General features: G+C 44.4%; 1 protein-coding gene across 4 annotated transcripts in view; it reads left to right on the top strand.

The window, feature by feature from the left end:
- The window catches only part of pcgf6 (polycomb group ring finger 6), a 55,325-nt gene that overhangs the window by 28,208 nt on the left and 13,692 nt on the right, over nt 1-13,425 (top strand). For all 4 annotated transcript variants that reach the window (XM_072239094.1, XM_072239093.1, XM_072239096.1 and 1 more), the window contains one exon: nt 2,722-2,820. In XM_072239094.1, the coding sequence (XP_072095195.1) occupies nt 2,722-2,820 (99 nt within the window). The remainder of the gene's footprint in view (nt 1-2,721; nt 2,821-13,425) is intronic.

Below are 13,425 nucleotides of genomic sequence, written 5' to 3'. Positions count from 1 at the left end.
CTGCAGAATAGAGTGTTGAGTGAAAACAGGATCAGGAGTAGGTAGTTGCTACAGCTTTGGAAGCTGCTTCAGTAGCTCAGTCCTGGTCAGTGAGATGGATGCTGGAGAGAGTGTGGACCAGACCCTGAGGATGTCTGTGTAATTGGAACTATAGTGAATGATCAGTGGACACTAAGGGCCATTTTGGAATTTGTACTTCAGTGTTGAAGTTAGGAATTTGCTTCTTGCTGACTTCGCTCACCGTTGCCTGATTACAAAAGGGAAAGGTGAAGCAGTAGCCTGTATACGTGGAGTCTGGCGTACACAGCCAGTCTACATGTGGAAATATTTAGTTACGATTACTCATTCTTCCTTTTTCTTTTGTTTAAGCATGATCACTCTCGTGCACACTCTCTTGCGTGTCTCACATGAATGCACAGAAGCCCTGTACAAGAATCACTGGCACCAATACAGAGCTGGGATGATGGTTAAGCTTTAATCTTATATTCCAGAGGTCAGTTAGTGTGGCACAGAGCAGTGCTACGACTTGGTACCTTCTGGTCTCACAGGGCAGTGTGTGTCTGCATCAACCCAGTGGTGTCTTGCTGCTTTATCTGGTACTCATTTCTGTGAACATTACCTGTGGTTGCTTGTCAGGAGGTTCTCTGTGTTTTACAACTGCATTGGTGAGCAGGGTTCGTCCATACTGCTCCATCCCACCCACTTCGTGGCACTCGTGGCTGCAGCACCCTTGGCATCACCTGAGGCATTTCTCGTTGAGTTTATTGTCAAATGCACAAGTGCAGGGAGGTACAGGTATAGGTACAGCAAAGGACCTGCTTGTAGCTCCATCACAGGCTCCTATAGTCAGACAGTGCACAAGACATACATTACACAAATTATACAAGACAGTTGAGAAAGGACAAGACTGTGTAAAACAAGGCATCAGTGCAAAAAGAAACAAAATTTCATCAAAACCACTGAGCCCCATTATCCAGCAGTCTGTGTCAAGTCTTGACCTTTATGAATCGTTGTATAAAAGATTGCTATTTGACATAGAGAGGTGCCACAGGACATGCTCTTGGTACCAGGGACAGTGGTTTCCCAGTTCTCACACTACTGTTTTCCTGACATTAGAAGGGTGCAGCAGAGTGTGTGGAAACTTAGGAAGCTGGGGCCCTAACATACCACCAGAGGTTTCATTCTCAGAGGCTCCTTGTCTGCTGTGATAATGGATTGCTGTGGCTTGTGATTGTACCTGGGATGATGTCTGATTATTGGTACTGAGTGTGCCTTCATTTGCAAGATCTAGCCAGCAGTAAGCACTATTTATTTATTATCGTAACTTGTAGTGATTTGTTTTGCCTGTACTGCTGCAACAAAACAACAAATTTCACAACTATTGCAAGGGACAGTAAACCTGATAATAATTCTGTAGTATCTGGTGCAGAGTTTGGTTCTGGATGGTTGAAAGTGAGTTTCGATATTTATGTCTTGATTGATGGAAGGACCGCAGAATGGGTACATCACAGGAGGAGGCCATTTGGCGCATCAGGTCCAATGTAACTGTCCCCAGAGCATCTCTGTAGTTCCACCCCAACTACTTTCATCTGTAATTTTGCAAACCTTTCTTTGCTGATTATTTATCTATTTCCCTTTAGAGGGCAATGTTGAAACCTGTGTCCATCACTCCCACAGACAAGGCATTCAATCGTACTGCGTAAATAAGATCTTCAGAATCAGGTTTATTATCACTGATATATGTTGTGAAATTTGTTGATTTGTAACAGCAGTACAGTGCAAGTCATAAAAATTACTAAAGTTTCAAAAATAAGTACATAAATAGTGAAAAAAGGAATAATGAGCACAGACTATTGAGAAATCTAGCCGAGGAGAAGAAGCTATTCCTAAAATGCTAAGTGTGGGTGTTCAGACTCCTGTACCTCCACTGTGCCATCTTATTACTAGTAATAATAAGAAGAGGCATGTTCCTACATGATGAGGGTCCTCATTGATGGATACTACTTTCTTGAAGAATTGTCTTTTGAAGATCTTGATGGTGGGAAGGGCTGTACCCATTACGCAGCTGGCATAGGTTGACCCTCTGCAGCTTCCTTCAATCCTGTGCATTGGAGCCTCCATATCAGGCAATCAGTCAGAATGCTCTCCCGTGTACATCTGTAGAAATTTGCAAGAGTCTTTGGTGACTTACTTTGTCACCCCTGATTCTCTTCCGCTTTACATTATATCCGTAACCTCTAGTCCTTGACCTCTCCACTAGTGGCAGCAGCTTTCTATCTACTCATGTAGAAGAGAGTTTTGTCCCTCCAATCTTGAACTAACACAGCCACCACCAAGCTGTGTAATTAACAACCCACTTCCCCTGGATTGTGATACACGAGTCCTTAGATTTTCAGCTAAGATGAGGGAAACATTAATGTTCTGAGCAGTAACTGACTTTGTAGTGTGCTCTCATCCTGAGCCTCCGACCTTTTCAAATCAGGTGTTGCTCTTAACAAAGCCCCAATAAAAGTGTAAAATTTACATTATGTTCATACTAACAATTCTCAATAGCTGAAAATAGAACCACTGCCATTTTAATAGATTTTATAGGTGATTGGTATAAGAATTGAAATTAGTGCACTTGATGTCTTGCTCCTGGTAACAAGAGCTGACCATTCAGTCTGTCAAACTCTTTCTGCCTCTGGCTCCCTGCTTGATATCCTTTGGTTTTTCTTTCAGCCGCTGCAGAAGAAGTATGTCCGGGTGTCAGAGGAGGCAACAGTCCGACATGTGGAAAAGTTTATCCGAATGAAGCTGGAATTGGACCCCATCTATAGGGTAAACTTCTACATGTGCACACGGGAAGGGCTGTTGAAGGGATTCTGTCTGAGAATGAAGAGTGATCTCTGAGCTTTAATGGTATTGGAAGAGTGAGGTGTAAAGGTCGTTCCCTAGTAAACAAAAGCAGCTTTTACTGAGTCTCACTTCTGGAAGTGTCAACAAGCTACTGCATTCCCAGAATGTAGTCAAGTCCATACGGGCTACCTGGCCCACTGAGGAGTTCCAGCATTTTGTAAAGACCCAACGTATGGCCGTAGTGGAGGAGGTTAGTTTAGTGTGGTGGATGAAATGTCAGTCAAGTGCAACAAGAGGGTCTTCCTGGATGGACTGACCCTCTTGTTGGAACTGTATTCACATTGGCAGCTGGAGTGCAATGGAACATGTTGCCGAGCTGTAGGTTAGGCTTTGTTCAGTCCCTTGCTGCAGGGTGCAAAGCCTCTGACCTGTTCCTGTGAGTGATTATGTTCCCAGCTGGCCATTCACACGATGGAGTTCAGCAACAGAAACGCCTTTGGGTGTCAAGAAAATGATTAAATTCTTATTGAAGAGAGTCAATTCCTGGCGCTTGTATCACATGAACTTTACTAGTCCCAGTGCTTAGAATGTCCTGATCTGACTAAGTGCAGGCACAGAGTACAGGTCTGTTTCCTCAGAGATTCATCTTCGTTTTGGGGTGAGGAATTTGTCGAACACTGAGGTGGTGGTAATTTGGTTTGTTGCTGTCATGTGTATCAAGGTACAGTGAAAAACTTTGTGTAGCATGCCATTCATACAGACCATTACATTGCAACGATGCATTGAGATAATACAAGGGAAAGCTATAACAGAATGCAGAATAAAGTGTTACAGTGACACAAGGTGCAGAACAGGCAGACAGTGACGTGCAGGATCTTTATGAGGTCGATTATGAGGTCAAGAGTCCATTTTATCATACAAGGGGACCATTCTGTTGTCTTTTAATGGTAGAGTAGAAGCTGTCCTCTCGCCTGGAGGTATGTGCTTTCAGGCTTTTGTAGCTTCTGCCCGATGAGAGGGGGAGAACTGAGAATACCTAAGGTTTATGGGGTAAATTGTTCTGCCACCTATGCACCCCCCCGCCCCCCCCACAGCATCAAGTGGAAACCAGCTTGAACTGACATGCTCTTTTATACATCCATGTAAAGGGCCCACTCTCTCCATATGTTACATTCGACACTTGGCTGATCTATGGGAGAGCTTGCCCAAGTTTATCTCCAGTTTGCAAGAATTTTGCTGTTTCAACTGAAAGTCATAGAACATAGAAAAGTACAGCACAGGAACAAGCCCTTCCACGCACAGTGTTGGCTGAATGCGATATCAAATGAAGACCAGAGACCATAACACATAGGAGCAGATTTAGGCCATATGCCGGTTGAGTCTGCTCCACCATTCAATCATGGCTGATCCTTTTTACCCCTCCTCAGCCCCACTCCCTGGCCACCTCCCCATAACCTTTGATGCTGTGGCTGATCAAGAAACTATCAATCTCTGCTTTAAATACACCCAATAACCTGGCCGCCACAGCTGCCTGTGGTAATAAATTCACAAATTCACTACCCTCTGGCTAAGGAAATATCTCTGCGTCTCTATTTTAAGTGAACACCCCTCTATCCTGAGGCTGTGCCCTCTTGTCCTGGACTCCCCACCATGGGAAACATCCTTTACACATCTACTCTGTCTAAGCCTTTCAACATTTGTAAGGTTTCAATGAGATTCCCCCTCATCCTTCTAAATTCCAGCCAGTACAGGGTCAAAGCCATCAAGGGTTCCTCATATGATAACCCGTTCATTCCTGGAATCATCCTTGTGAACCTCCTCTGGACCCTCTCCGATGCCAGCACATCTGTTCTCAGATAAGGAGCCCAAAACTGTTCACAATACTCAAGGTGAGGCCTCACCAGTGCCTTATAAAGCCTCAGCATCACATCCTTGCTCTTATATTCTAGACCTCTTGAAGTGGATGCTGACATTGAATTTGCCTTCCTCACCACTGACTCAACCTGCAAGTTAACCTTTAGGGTGTTCTGCACAAAGACTCCCTAGTTCCTTTGCATCCCAAATTTTTGGATTTTCTTCCCATTTAGAAAATACACTGCACATTTATTTCTTCTACCAAAGTGCATGAGCGTGCATTTTCCAACATTGTATTTCATTTGCCACTTTCTTGCCCACTCTCCTAATCTGCCTAAATCCTTCTGCAGCCTACCTGTTTCTTCAACACTACCTGCCCCTCCATCAATCTTCGTATCACCTGCAAACTTGGCAACAAAGTCATCTATTCTATCATCTAAATCATTGATATACAATATAAAAAGAAGCAGTCCCACCACAGACCCCTGCAGAACACCACTAGTCACTGGCAGCCAACCAGAAAAGGATCCTTTTACTCCCACTTGCTACCTCCTTCTAATCAGCCAATGCTCTAACTGTGCCAGTTACTTTACTGTAATACCATTGGCTCTTAACTTGGTAAGCAGCCTCATGTGTGGCACCTTGTCAAAGGCCTTCTAAAAATCTAAATATACAACATCCACTACATCCCCTTTATCTATCCTACTTGTAATTTCCTCAAAGAATTCCAGTGGGTTCGTCAGGCAAGGTTTTCCCTTAAGGAAACCATGCTGACTTTGTCCTATCTTGTCCTGTGCCACCGAGTTACTCCATAACCTCATCCAACATCTTCTCAATTGACTCCAACATCTTCCCAACCACTGAGGTCAGGCTACCTGGTCTATAATTTCCTTTCTGCTGCCTCCCTCCTTTCTTAAAGAGTGGAGTGACATTTGCAATTTTCCAGTCCTCCAGAACAATGTCAAGGTCCAATGAGTCTTGAAAGATCATTACTAATGCCTCCACAATCTCTTCCACTACCTCTTTCAGAAAAATCCTAGTGTGCAGTTCATCTGGTCCGGCTGATTTAGGTCTTTCAGCTTTTTGAGCACTTCCCCCTTGTAATAGTAACTACACTCACTTCTCTTGCTTCACACCCTTCAACACCTGGCATACTGCTGGTATCTTCCACTGTGAAGACTGGTGCAAAATACTCATTAGTTCATCTGCCATCTCCTTGTCCCCCATTATTATTTTTCTGGCCTCATTTCTTCAGTCCTGTATCCATTTTCATCTCTCTAAGTTTTTATATATGAAGAAGCTTTTTCTGTCCACCTTGATATTGTTTGCTAGCTTGTTTTCATATTTCATCTTTTTCCTCCTAATGATTCTTTTAGTTCATTTCTGTAGGGTTTTTAAAAGCTTCCCAATCCTCTCTCTCTCTCCTGCTAATTTTTGCTTTATCATATGCCTTGTCTTTTGCTTTTACATTAGCTTTGACTTCCTTTGTCAGCCACAGTTGCACTATTTTGCCATTTGAGTATTCCTTTGTTTTTGGAATACATCTATCCTGCTCCTTCCTCATTTATCCCAGAAACTTTGCCAGCATCTCCTTCCAATTTACTTGGCCAACACCTCTCTCATTCCACTGTAATTTTCTTTACTCCACTGAAATACTGCTACGTCGGACTTTACTTTCTCCCTATCAAATTTCAAGTTGAACTCCATCATATTGTGATCATTGTCTCCAAAGGGTTCCTTTACCTTAAGCTCTCTAATTGCCTCTGGTTCATTACGTAGCACCCAATCCAGTATAGTTGATCCCCTGGTAGGCTCTAAAAAACCATCTCATAGGCATTCAACAACTTCACTCTCTTAAGATCCATTACCAACCTGATTTTCCCACTCTACCTGCATGTTAAAATCTCCCATGACTGTCATAACATTGCCCTTTTGACACACCTTTTGTATTTCCAGTTGGAATCTGTAGTCCACGTCCCAGCTACTGTTTGGAGGCCTATATAAAACTGCCATCAGGGTCCTTTTACCCTTGCAGTTTCTTAACTCCACCCACAAGGATTCAATATCTTCCGATCGTATGTCACATCTTTTTAATGATTTGATGCCATTCTTTACCAACAAAGCCACGCCACTCACTCTGCCTATGTTCCTATCCCTCCAATACAATGTGTAACCTTGGACATTCAGCTCCCAACTACAACTATCCTTCAGCCACGATTCAGCGATGTCCACAACGTCATACCCAACAATCTGTAAAACTGAAACAAGATCATCATTTCTTATACACCATGCAGTGAGATTAGGGATCAAAAAGAATAGCAAATACAGTACTCAAAGATATAACACTTTGAGTACTGTATTTGCTATTCTTTTTGATTCTACATCCCTAATGCACTGATGGTCACCCTGCTGGCTGCAATTTTGTCCTATCATCTGCCTGCCCTTCCTGATAGTCTGACTGTGTGTTATCTTTGCTTTTTTTTTAAACCATCTGTCCTATCCTGAGTCCCTTTGCTCCAGTTCCCATCACCCTGCCAAATTGGTATAAACCCTCCCCAGCAGCTCTTAACAAACTGCCCACATGAGAATATTGGTCCCCCTTAGGTTCAGGTGCAGCCCATCCCTTTTATACAGGTCATACCTTTCCCAGGAGAGATCCCAGTGATCCAAGAACCTGAAGCCCTGCCCCCTGCACCAGCTTCTCAGCCATGCATTTATCTGCCAGATCATCCTGTTTCTATTCTCACTGCCGCGTGGCACACATAGCAATCCAGAAATTACTACCCTGGAGGTCCTACTTCTCAGCTTTCTGCCTAGCTCTCTGAATTCTCTCTTTAGGACCACTTTGCTTTTCCTTCTTATGTCATTGGTACCAACATGTACCAATGACAGACCAAAATGAAACTAAATCCCTTCTGCCTACACATGACCTCTGTTTCCTGTGTACTCATGTGTCTGTCTAATAGCCTCTCTAAACACCAATATCAGATCTGCTGAAACTTTCACTCCTGCCACCCCATTCCAGGCACCTACCACTTGTCTCACATGTCACCTTTAAACATTCCCCCCCCCCACTCACCTTAAAGCTATGTACAGTAATTTTGACATTTCTACCCTGAGTAGATAAACTGATTATCTACTCTATCTGTACCTCCCTAATTTTATAAACCTCTATCAGGTCTTCCATCTGTCTGTGTCACTCCAGGGTGAATAATCCAAGTTTGTCCAACCTCTCTTTATACCTCATCCATATGCCATCTAATTCTGGTAAAGGGAGAACCCAGATGGACGGTAGGCAAAACCAGGGTTTTGTGTATTTCCCTAAATGTTGTGAAAGATGGACCGGAGCATGCCGCCATAGAACTGTCCCATACTATCTGTCCCTTGTAGAAAAGTTAATGAATATGTCAAACTTTGCTTTCTAATCAACCAAGCAGTAAGGGAGACAGCTATCTCAGGGAATGGGTGCTGTGCTGATCCCACAGGGAGTATTATGGTGTGTTCAGGTGGAGACAGCTTGGCTGAGTGCTGTTCTGATGATGGGGATCCTGGATGGACAGTGGGCATGAGACAGCTATCTCCCTCTCGGCGGAATGGGTGCTGTGCTGATCCTTCTTTGTTCCAGGAGCAGCTCTGGTTCCACTCATGTGAACGACTTCAGTATGTACCAGTTTTCACTGTAATTAAATGTGAGACAGATGGCTCCCCTGAGAAGTTGTGGGAGGAGAAGACGGCTGCCCAGCACATGAATCTATGCAGAGCCTGGGAGCTGCAGACTTGCGCAAAGCAATTTATAAATAAATGCAGGCCCTGCCCTCTGGGAAGAATTTACTTGTTTGTGTCTCTTCTGTTGGAACACTTTGTTTTCCAGGTGTTTTGTCCTTTGAATCTTTTTATGTGCCATTGTCTCTCAATTTCTTGCTTTCCTTTTAATTATCTCATACCTTTTCTTAGATTCTCTTTAACTTCCCTCATTCTCACTCTGATGTCTTCCTCATTCTTCTTGCTTTGATTCAGTTTTTTATTCCTTCCCTCACTTACTTTCCTTTCTTGTTCTTGTGAGCAATGTTTCTGTTTCTTAAATGCTTTTTAATCCTCCCTCTTCTCTCCCTCCTCCCTCCTTCTCCCCTTCTCTTCTCCCCATCTCTCACTTTGATTTTCTCACTATGCTCCATGCTTTCTGTGGCCCGTTTTATCCATCACGAGGCCTTCATTTATTATTTATCGGCTCTCCACTGATCTCCTGGTGCCCTTTGTAACCTGTGCTCTGACAGTGGATGGGTTTTGTAATTAGCTTTCGATCTTTCCTGGTGATTGAGTGCTGCTTCATCTGGTAGTTGTGTTGTTTTGCAGTTAGCTGCACAAATCACATCTGAAGGTTGCTTAAAAGCCCAGGAGAGGCAAGTAGACCCAAGTGTGGTGGAGACAAAGGACTCATCAATCTTTTCATACATGAGAAGCTGTTACAATTGCTTTAAGCAGACAGTGTGACAGCATGCAGTTCTGAAGTGTTACAGTGTCAGGTACTCTCTGGTCCTTTGCTGTGTTTTTACTCCGTTTTGGACAGTGACTGTCAGGCTTGGGCAGGTGTAGCACACAGGGTCCTCACCACTGCTGCTGCTACTGTCTTCCCCAACCATGTGCAAGTTTGCCTGGATATGTTCTAAACAGCAGGGGAGATTAAACCAGGTAATGCCAGCCATTTAATCTAACAATTTTTATATTAACCAAGTGAGAATCATCAGGTAATCCCCATAAACCCGAGACTACCAGTGCTCAGTTTAGATTTCTCCAGTATCACTCTCCTGTGAAGTCTCTGCTAACTCACCACCACAGAGGAGGTCAGTGAAACTCGTGTCGACAGCAGAGCAGAGTTTGACCCAAGTTTGATGCCCAGGGTGTTGTGATTGAGGGAAGGAAAACCCTGCCATGGATGAAGTCAATGTTAGAATCAAGGAAGCTGGTTGTGCTCATGTGAGCTGCTGATCTCGGGGCCAGGACATGACAAACACCCTCACTTGCCTGTCAGTGGGGAGAACATGCAATCCGTTCCAGGGGTCAGCTCTGTTCACATACTACTGGTGGAACTCCATACTATGTGCAGTACTGAAGGAATGCTGCAGTCTGAGGCAGGGACTTTCTGTGTATGACCATCATAGAACAGCACAGAACAGGCCCTTCGGCCCACAATGTCGTACCGAGCCAGGTAAAAAGTAAATCAAAAAAACCCCAAAAACTAATCACTCCCACCCACACAATACCCGTATCCCTCCATCTTCCTCATATTCATGAGCCTATCTAAACGTCTCTTAAAAGCTTCTAATGTACTCGCCTCTACTACCATACCAGGCAGCGCATTCCAGGCATCCAACACACTCGGAGCAGACATCCTACCCTGCAAAAACTCATTTCAGGAAGGTAGCGCCATCAATTTGCGGGAGACTCCCGGAACTTCTGGGAGAGGTAGGATGTCTGCAATAGAGTAGCTCCTTAGCAGCTACCCAGCTAGTTTAAATGACGTTAGCTATGCTAATGAACAGATGACACCTGTTAAACTCACCTCAACATGTCTTTTACAGTCTTAACCCACCATGGGCAATAGAAAAGTCACTGTTGCAAACAGTGCAGCGAGCAGCACTGTCATTATTTTTGACCCCTATTAGGCAGGGGTACGCTTTAGGGTAGTCTGGGGTGTCGTACGTTTTATATATTTTTTTTGGAACACTCTGCCATGGCGCATGTGCTCTTTCTATCTCTCTCCCTCTCTCTCTATTTCTCTCTCTCTCTACCCCCTCCCCCCCCTCTACCCCTCTACCCCTCTCAAAAAAAATTGTTTCTGGGACATTGTACATAATTTGCGGGCATCAGGGAGCCACTATTACTATGCGGGAGACTCCCGGAACTTCCAGGAGAGGTGGGATGTCTGCTCTGAGTAAAAAAAAAACACTGACCCCTCAAATCCCCTTTGAAATTACCCCCTCTCAACTTTCAATGCATGCCCTCTATTAGACATTTCTACCCTGGGAAAATAGATTCTCCCTGTCTATCCTATCTATGCCTCATAATCTTATAAACCTTTATCACATCTCCCCCTCAACCTCCGCTGGTCCAGAGAAAACAACTCAAGTTTGTCCAACCTCTCATAATCACATGCCCTCTACACTAGGCAGCATCCTGGTAAACCTCTTCTGCACTCTTTCCAAAGCCTCAACATCCTTCCTATAGTGGGGCGACCAACAGTGTATGCAAAACTTCTGATGTGGCTTAACTAGAGTTCTATAAAGTTGCAGCATAACCTCTTGACTTTTGAACTCAATGCCTCGACTAATAAAAGCAAGCATTCCATAAGCCTTCATAACCTCCCTGTTGACTTGTGTTGCCATTTTCAAGGAGCTATAAACTCGGACCCCAAGATCTCTCTGCTCAACAACACTTAAGGTTCTTGTCCTTGACAGTGTACTGGCTCCTTACCTTTGCCCTACCAAGGTGCAGCACCTCACATTTATCTGGGTTAAACTCCATCTGCCATTTCTCTGCCCATACCTGTATTCTTTGCCAGTCTTCTATACTATCCACAACTCCGCCAATCTCGCCATCATCTGCAAACTTACTAACCCACCCGTCTACTTTCTCATCCAAGTCATTTATATACCTTACCAACAGCAAAGATCCCAGCACAGATCCCTGTATAACACCACTAATTACAGACCTCCAGCTCGAAGCCTCTTCAACCACTACTCTCTGTCAACTACATACAAGCCTGTCTGAATCCAAACAGCTAATTTGTCAGAGACCTTTGCGTCCTAATCTGGATTAGCCTCCCATGGGAGACTTTGTCAAATGCCTTACTGTAATACATGTAGACAACATCCACTGCTCTACCTTCATTAATCTCTCTCGTCACCTTGTCAAAAAAACTCAATCAAGTTGGTAAGACATGATTTGCCTGTACAGAGCTATGGTGCCTCTCCCTAATAAGCCCATGGGTTTCCAAATGCTCATATATCCTATTCCCAAGAATTTTCTCCAGCATTTTCCTTTCAACTGAGTTTCCAGGATTTTCACTTGTTCCCTTCTTAAATAGAGGTACAACATTAGATACTCGCCAGTCCTCCAGGACCTCGCCTATGGCTAGAGAGGACACGAAGATACTGGTCAAGGCCCCAGCAATCTCATCTCATACCTCCCTCAATAACTTGGGGTAAATCCCATCAGGCCCTGGAGACTTATCCACCTTAATACTCATTAGGAGACCCAACACTTCCCCTTCATTGACCTCTAGACACCCTAACATATTTATGCACTCAACACTGATCTCCTGGCCTTCCATCTCCTTTTCCTTGGTAAATACTGAAGTAAAATGCTCATTAAGGACTTCATCACCTTCTCTGCATCCATGCAAATATTCTCCCCTTTATCCCTGCGTGGTCCTACCCTCTCCCTAGTTATCCTCTGCTCTTGAAGTATGTATACAATGCCTTGGGGTTCACCTTAATTTACCTTGAAGACTTTTCGCAGCCCCTCCTGGCTTTCCTAATTCCCTTCTTTAGTTCGTTTCTGGCTTCTTTATACTCCTCATGTGTTCTGTTTGATCCTGATTTCCGAAGCCTTATATACTTTTCCTTTTTTCTTCTTGACTAAGTTTATCACCTCTCTGGACACCCAAGGTTCTCTTATCTTTCCATCCCCATCCTTCATTGTAAGAGGACCATACCGTTCCTGTACTCTGTGCAATTGATTTTTAACATCCTTCATGAGTTTGATGTGGACTTACTAGAAAAAAGGTACTGTATTCCTGATTAACTCTTCTTAGTTCCTCCCTAATGCCCTCGTAATTTGCCCTACTCCAATTTTAGAACTTTCCCGCAAGAACCATGCCTGTGGCACCAGGAGTAATCGGGAGATGACCACTTTGGAGATCCTTCTCTTCAGCTTCTTTCCTAACCCTATAGACTGACTGCACAGGACCTCTTCCCTTTTTCTACCTATGTCATTGGTGCCAGTATTCACCGTGACCTCTGGTTCTTCACCCTCCCGTTTGAGAATATTCTGTAGCCGCTCCGAGACATCCTGGACCCTAGCACTGGGAGGCAAACACATCATCCTGGTGTTTCTTTTGCAACTACAGAATCTCCTGTGTTCCCCTAACTATTCAATCTCCTATCACGACTGCACTGCTTGACTTTACCCTTCTGTGCTGAGCCTCAGAGCCGGCCACAGTGCCTGGCTGCAACTGCTTTGCCCCGATGGGTCATTCCCCTCACTCCCCGCCCCCCCCAGCAGTATCCAAAGACGTGTACTTGTTGCTGAGGGGAATGGCCACAGGGGGAACCCTGCACTGACTCTTTACTCCCCTTATCTCTCCTGGTGGTCACCCATCTAGTGTCTGAAGCCAGTACTCTGCGTGTGGCCACCGCATCAGAAGTCTCATCTATAACATCTTCAGATCCTGGATAATTCTGAACACATCCAACTCCTTGACCCGGGCGGTCAGGAGCTGAAGTTGTGTGCTCTTTCTGCAGAGGTAGTCATCAGGGAACCTGTCAAGTATCCTGAATTCCCACATCGGACAGGAGGAGCATTCCATCCTGACTATATTGTACCAAGACAGTCAATGGTTTGACCGCTCACCAACACTTATTGTGCCTGAGCTGCCGAAATCAGCTGGTCATTAGCCATTCACGCTGGAATTTCCTGAGCCTGGTGGAGGTGCAGACAGCTTGTTCATGTCTC

This window comes from Mobula birostris, chromosome 21, assembly GCF_030028105.1.
Source record: "Mobula birostris isolate sMobBir1 chromosome 21, sMobBir1.hap1, whole genome shotgun sequence".
Classification (NCBI taxonomy): domain Eukaryota; kingdom Metazoa; phylum Chordata; class Chondrichthyes; order Myliobatiformes; family Myliobatidae; genus Mobula; species Mobula birostris.
This window is presented reverse-complemented; position numbering and strand designations above follow the sequence as displayed.